This window comes from Magnolia sinica, chromosome 1 (genome assembly GCF_029962835.1).
Source record: "Magnolia sinica isolate HGM2019 chromosome 1, MsV1, whole genome shotgun sequence".
NCBI classification, from domain to species: Eukaryota; Viridiplantae; Streptophyta; class Magnoliopsida; order Magnoliales; family Magnoliaceae; genus Magnolia; species Magnolia sinica.
The window spans coordinates 62,428,649-62,435,734 of NC_080573.1; the positions used below are offsets into that span (position 1 = coordinate 62,428,649).

At 39.8% G+C, this 7,086-nt stretch overlaps 1 protein-coding gene across 3 annotated transcripts; it reads right to left on the minus strand.

The window, feature by feature from the left end:
* Positions 1 to 369: 369 nt before the first annotated feature.
* On the minus strand, positions 370 to 4,311 carry LOC131245924 (uncharacterized). 3 transcript variants are annotated; one of them, XM_058245879.1, is made up of 7 exons: positions 4,139 to 4,311; positions 3,548 to 3,616; positions 2,371 to 2,443; positions 1,748 to 1,870; positions 1,450 to 1,519; positions 1,266 to 1,328; positions 370 to 868 (listed from the first exon to the last, which is right to left on the minus strand). In XM_058245879.1, exons 1-6 carry the CDS (start codon positions 4,180 to 4,182, stop codon positions 1,306 to 1,308), a joined length of 402 nt encoding a protein of 133 aa, XP_058101862.1. In that variant the 5' UTR covers positions 4,183 to 4,311; the 3' UTR covers positions 370 to 868; positions 1,266 to 1,305. The 3 variants fall into 3 exon arrangements, with proteins under 3 accessions (XP_058101862.1, XP_058101801.1, XP_058101721.1); XM_058245818.1 differs by lacking the exons at positions 1,266 to 1,328; positions 1,450 to 1,519; positions 2,371 to 2,443; positions 3,548 to 3,616; positions 4,139 to 4,311 and adding an exon at positions 2,078 to 2,194 and having other exon boundaries at positions 1,748 to 1,807; XM_058245738.1 differs by lacking the exons at positions 1,266 to 1,328; positions 1,450 to 1,519; positions 2,371 to 2,443; positions 3,548 to 3,616; positions 4,139 to 4,311 and adding an exon at positions 2,078 to 2,190.
* Positions 4,312 to 7,086: the final 2,775 nt, after the last annotated feature.

Below are 7,086 nucleotides of genomic sequence, written 5' to 3' on the forward strand. Positions count from 1 at the left end.
AATATGCTGGTTGGTCACAGTTCCACTAAGCCCACATGCTACAAGGGATGCCCAAGCCATGCATCAGGTTGGTCACACAACTTAGATGACCTGGCTAAGAAACAGGCTGGTCCACTCACGTTGAATGTGGACCTAGGTAACTTCTCTTTTAAACCATGCAATGTTTTTGTACATGTAGCTGAGCCCAAGTCATCCATGCATTGGCCTCACCTGATGCACAAATCTTTATCTGCAGTGGCCTCTTGCCAATACAGATAGAACAAATCATAACTGTTTCTGTGGAAAATTTTGTGCCATCAAAGCAGAACTATTTTGATTTTGGCATATCATTGCTTCTTTATGGAATTCCATATTAAAATTCTACGGGATTTTGATTGCTTGCATGTTTTATGTATCAATTTGGATAAAGGGGCTGACTTATTGATTGTATTTTCATCTAGTCATACATGGCCAGGTTCTCTCAGAACTTGTGTTTACGAAGGTGTAAGAAAAATCAATGATTAGCCTCCCTAACTGGTATGACTTTATCTTTGTGATTTATATCAAGTTGCATTCACTAATGAGAAATGGAGAATGCTAAACTGTTTTTTATTCAATGATTCTCAATCCACTAAACTAGAAAACCAATGGAAAATAGTGAGGGTCATACCTCCAAGATGGGTCTCCATTTGTGGTTAGAACCTCAAAAATCCCATTATCAATTGTCAAGATACTGACATCGAATGTCCCACCACCAAGGTTGAACACAAGGATGTTTTTCTCCCCACCATTCTTATCCAAATCATAGGCAATGGCTGCGGTTGTTGGTTCATTGATAATCCTGGCTACATTCATTCCAGCAATAACACCAGCATCCTTGGTAGCCTGTCTTTGAGCATTGTTAAAATATGATGGAGAGCACATACGGAAAATCAAATGAGTGGATGTTCAAGATCATAAGAGTAAATCACATAGATAATCACATATATCATAAGAGTCAAACTCAAAACAGAGTTTATATGACCAATGTTCCGAAAAAATATTTAATAGTCAGATCAAAAATCAGATCGTAAATCATAAGAAACTATCGTTGTTTGACAACAAGGGATGATGACTAGTCCTGATTTGTGACCTTTATAAATGAGAAAGCTGAAACTTCAATCAACCATTTTGATGAAACCTGCAACTGGGAAAGTGCTGAAAACTGGAGACTATAACCAGACAGACTATCAAATGATATAGGTATGTATCGTTCTGAAGTAGCAATGGTGAAAAGACATGCTTACCTGTGAAGAAACACGAGCCTAGACTACCACATCCATTGGCTTAACAAGAAGCAGATGACCAGCCTAAAACCCACAAAGAAAGAATACATAATCATGGCTATAGATCCATGAATTTGTGGAATCGATGCTTGCCAGATCCTAGCACTGATTTTCTAAACAATGGTTGAAGGAAGCTTGGACTCACTGCACATATGTTTTTCTTTTGCCATCTGTTCAACATAGTTAGTGGCCTTGACAATTGCAATATCCAAGTCCTAGGAATGCCAGACAAGCATTATTAAAGAACTCCAAGTTGTTCATCAGGTAGGCCCCATTTTTCAGATGCCTTGACAGAAGAATGAATGGGTCCACTCATTTGATGGGCCACAATTCATGAAACAGGTTAATAGATAAGATAAACTAGGCCAAGTCATGTGCTGCTGTGCATATGGGATCTGAGATATTCATGTATGGAAAAGGCATGAAAAATAATATGCACTTACAAAAGGCACAAAGTACTTGGAGATCCGTTCGGCAAACTTTTGCACAGGAGCTCTGGCCATCTGCGATGATTCAACAAGGCGGAAAATTTGTGAAAGAGCACTCTCTGATCCAACATGTGTGGCCTGAACATGCAACACCCCATTGAATTACAGGAACAAATGGAAAAGAAAGTTTTAAGAAAGAAAAGGTTGAACCCACTCTACAATGAAATTTTTTTGTCTTAAGTTGCCAATGAAGCATATTGTATAAAGATGGCAAGTGTTGTTGGATAAGATATTAGCAAATGCCTAATTAAAAAAAGCAAATGGAATGAAAACAAACAGATGTACCTGTACAGGGCATCGAAAGTTACGTAGATGCGAGCATGACCTAGATGGCTGAAATTGTAGGGGCTGATGCCACAGATAACATCTTCTCTACACACACCATTCATCTCCATGTACTTATTGACAACTATTTATGGAATCTAAAACTCTTATGCAAGAAAAGATATTCATGGAATCTAAAACTCCACCTTGAAAAGATATTCATGGAATCTAAAACTCTCATGCAAGGGAAACCATTATTTGAATAGTTAGCAAAAAATTAACCGTGACAAACTCTAATAAATTAACAAGTTTACCATGTCTTGTGAACTAATTCCAATCACGTGGCCACCAAATGACTTCCTGAAGCTGAACAAGACAATAATCTCCCTGCTTGCCAACAAAAAATTTAGAATCAAAACATTATTTGACTGAAGAAGTCCTTCACCAGTAGTTGTGAATCTGAGAATTAGATTTATTTTCAAATTTAACAATTGTGAATATGAGAGCACATGGAATTTAATGTTCATGCAAGTAAAGTTCTATATAACCAACATATAAAAGCCAACAGTATTTCTCAGCAAGCCACAAACAGATCCTTCAGTAGAATCTTCACCAGTGGCTTAATCCATTGCAAAATCTTTGTGAACTAAAAGCAGAAAGAAACCACAGCAATGAGAGGCACATTCTTGGGTTTCATCTTGGCCTCTTTGTTTATCAAATCTGTTAGCTCACCAATCAAACCATACAGGACCTTCGCTCCATCAAACAAAAAAGAAAAAGAAAAAAGTCAACTCGGATTACCAGGTAATGCCACAACAACAACTGCAATTGTGCCACTGATCAGAGCTATAGCCATCTAAATGAAAGCACGTGAGAAAGATATTTGAAACCATTTTGAAAACTTTTACTCCAAGTTGTCATATTTAGTAAGTGGAAATTATCCCCATCCATGTTACAAAAAACAGAGCCATCTCATGCAGGAGCCAAGAAGACCCCAGAGTTACAGAAATTGTCAAGGGCAGGAATCTCAAGTGACCAATCAAACCAAGGAAATTTCTCGGGAGCAAGAACAACCACTGGTCACATACTGGATCCAGCAAGTCCTTATCCGAGCCCAAAATGCACCAAACCGAAATGAATGGTAATTGAAATTTTTAGATGCTCCATCATGACTCATGGTGTCACTACTCACATCTGAGGAACGCAAGTTCATCTTCATGGTGTAAGTGCTCAACTAGCCATAGGATTTAGGCTCTTAAGAAATAGTGCACTTTATGGCCCAACTATTTTGACCAATAACAGATTCAGCAACGGTCCACATGCAACTAGAAAATGCCCACCAATGGGACTGCTAGGATTGTCTGATCTGTACAGTTTTTCGGTCATGGGTGCCCATCATGCGATAAGGTCAAAATGGTAACAGTTTGGGAGACGTGTGATTCTCATGTGCTCCACAAAAATAGTACTGCTACTAGTTGTTGTTGTGGTTACCTCAAACTCCTACCCTTGAAATTGTGCATGTATGCATCCAGCTTCTTGAAATCCAGATGGGTCTTCTCCCTACAAAGGAAATTGCAAAATTCAATACTAAGGGTGCATTTGGTTGCCCCAAATATCATAATATTTCATGATTAACCAGTCTAATTTGGTGAAAATTTTCCTGTTATTTCATGAAATTTGTTGAACCAAAGAAACCTTTAACTAGTTCCAAAAGTATTATCTGAAAAGCATACAATGCTATCAATTGGCCACGTAAAATCAAAATTTTGAATAAGCCTGGCCCAAACAGTTCAAAATCTGGGCAAAGCCCTAAAAGTATAGGATGGCAGTGGGCAGGGCAACCCCCCAGCACATTGAGCCCCACCCTGCTTTGGACCTGTGGAGCAGGCTTGGTAGTACTAACTGCTGTCAGTTCTACACAAAAAACTGCAGTTCACACATACGCCAGCAAAGCCATCTAGATGATATCTAAACTGAATTTGTGCTAGTAGAGAAAGTACTCACAAATGTATTTACAGTAAGGTCCTAAAAGGCGATTATACGAGTGAAGCACTTGGCTGCTAAAAGGGAATGGAAACGAACCTGCTGTTTGGGAGATTCTTCAATGCATTAGGTACAAAAACCATGTACAACCTAATTAAACCGTCACATGCCACGATACCTGCATTCACATTGGGCAATCGGAAGATTGCTTTCCTTCACAATAGGCAATTTCTGTTGGAAGCAAATCAGAGATCAACAGTTGCACAACAGAAGACTACATGAACTAAACTGAGACTAAATGATGGATCCATGATGGTATTTGCATCAACTTCTGACTTGCATTAAGTATCAACCAGAGACTACATGATGGCTCCATGATGCAATATCTTTGGCAATTAAATCCTATCACTGCAGGAACCTCAACAGGTTGAGAAACGAGTCCCGAAGGTGGTTTATGAGAAGCTACAATATGTGACAATTAATTGAAGGCATGATTGAAATGGAGGAGAATGCCAACCTTATAGGATTTTTCATCTGAAAGGATTTGAATCCAATGACATTTGGTTTCTCTAGAATGTCTGGGCCTGAAGGGAAAACACGTCAAAAGGCTGCCTTCCTTCTCCAATTGGCTTCGTTTTGTCTCCTGCTCAAAACGAAAAGGATAGGGCTGATCCTTTTTTTTTTCACACACGCACACACACCCCCACACACTCATGCGGTAGTGGGATTTCACCACCTATGGATACTCGAACCCTTGACCGGGTGTTGAAACTCCTGAGAGTCTACCACCCGAGCAAGAGTAAGGATCTGGATAGGGCTGATCCTATCACAACTTTTTTGCTTGAATAAGGATACTTACACCTGACCCACCTCCACCTTTTAGCCCTCCTTTGCCTCCTTATGCACACAGAAATCCATCTATATATAGCAAATCCTTCACTTTAAGCATGACGCAGCCTCCTCCACTCCCCCCAAATGATTCATCAGCAGATGTGCTTCCCCCCTTACTTCCGTAACTCCATGGGTTCAGACTGAGTAGAGCAGCAAATGACCCATTTTCACATACATCATCCAATCACTTTGCCAAGCCCCACCTAACAAATGACCCATTTTCACAAGCCTATCACTCACCAGATTTCTGCCCAAGCATAAAGCCAATTACAGGCCCCAGCAACAAATGCCTTTGTTTCCTTCCTATTTGAGTTGGTGCTCTCCCCTGATGTCTTGATTGACACCAATGTTGCAACCCGCATAATACCGTTCCCTTCCGGAAGTTCCATATGCAGGACGTATCTCAGTTTTGTGCACCTTTTTTTCAAATGCAGACAAGATCAAAGGTCCAGATTCACCAACTGTAACCCATGGGCAGTGGCAATAAACCAACTACAGGAAAGAATCGAGACCGTTCAAAATGCAGAAATCAAAACGCAAAAAAAAAATCCTCGACCAGCTCCCTTGTCAGCACCTCATTCAGCTCCGCATAGAAACCCCATCCAAAACAAACTTTCACTTTTTGCTCATTTGAGACATGATTTCTGAGGGATTGGCGAGAGGGGAGAGAGAAGATTTGCTGGAATGCGAGAGCTTTCCGAATTGAATCTAGCACCAAGGCCTTGGTCGACGACGCTGAAACAGCTAATGGATGATGACGAACACGCAGGGGGATTCTGGACTCGAAGTGACAAATGAGCAAGATTTTTGGCATCGATCTTCTCTACATCACCCATCTGGGGCTCGATTTCTCTCTACGCCATCCCAGGACATGCGGACAGTGAGGGTGTTGGGAGAGGAGGGTTTGGGTTTGGGTTGAGAAGGAGAGAGGGAGTTTTGGTGTTGAAGGAGTGTAGAGAAGAAGAAGAGCAGAACGAGCAGGAGGGTAGAACGACCTAGATTGGAGATTTGAAGACAGAGATGCAAGGTGAGAGATTGAAGAAAATGGGGAAGCAAAAGAGCCGTAATAACGTGGAAAGACGGTACACTCCTTGTGTTTGGAAATGGTTTAGAACTGTGTGCAATTAGAAACTGCTTAATAATGTTTCTGAACCAAAGCACAGGCCATTTCTAATAAATAATTTTGGTGTAGTGGAGGTGGAGGTAGAGCTTCCATTCTATAGCATGGAATGGATGAAAACTGTCCTAATTAAGATCGGCCTAAATCCGTTCCTAAACCAAATAATTAAACCGTTCCTGATAAGCGATTTTAGTGTAGTGTCCTATCATGATTTGAAAAATGAATGGATGGGTAGATTTCTCACCAACATCACGGTGGCCCCACCTAGCTTCCCATTTCCTTTGTAGGCAATCTACGTCCCACCTAATTCCCTTCTATGTTGAACACGAACACATTAGCTGTGACCCTGATCCAGCTAGGTGGGAGTGTATATGCATTGTATATCCACGCCATCCATTTGTTTTTCCAGCTAGCTTTTAGATCTTGGTCCAAAAAACAAAGCATATGCAGATCATAGGTGGACCACACCATAAGAAACAATGGCCATTGAATACCTGCCATTAAAAACTTCGTTGAAAACTACTTTGTTATATAGTCTATCACAATGTTTAAAATGGTGGCGACTCATCTATTATGCATGTTTTGTTGTATAAATTTATGTCTGTGCAGACCCTGTGAGACATAGGCCTTGTTGTAAATGGATCAAAGACTCAAAATCTGGGTCTTCTAGAGATCTAATGGTTCAAATTGTGGCTATGAAATGGATGACTAAAATTATATTAATTGTGGTATAATATCAATGGGTTATTTTTATGGATCAAATTCATCTAATCATTATTGGCTCATGTTATTGCATGTGGCAAATTTAAAGGATTTAGATTATTCATCTACCTAGCTTTATTTGGTGGAGAAAGTATTTAAATTTGATCAAATTGGGCATAGGTACAAAATTTGGTAGCAATACAATAACTTGTTTTGTTTTATACTCTCCAAAAGATAGAAATTAAGACAATGACGGCAAATAGTACAGGTTATCAATTTTCAGATATTTGTAGTTGGTGTTTACCAGACAAGTTTTTTATGAAAAAAAAAAGTG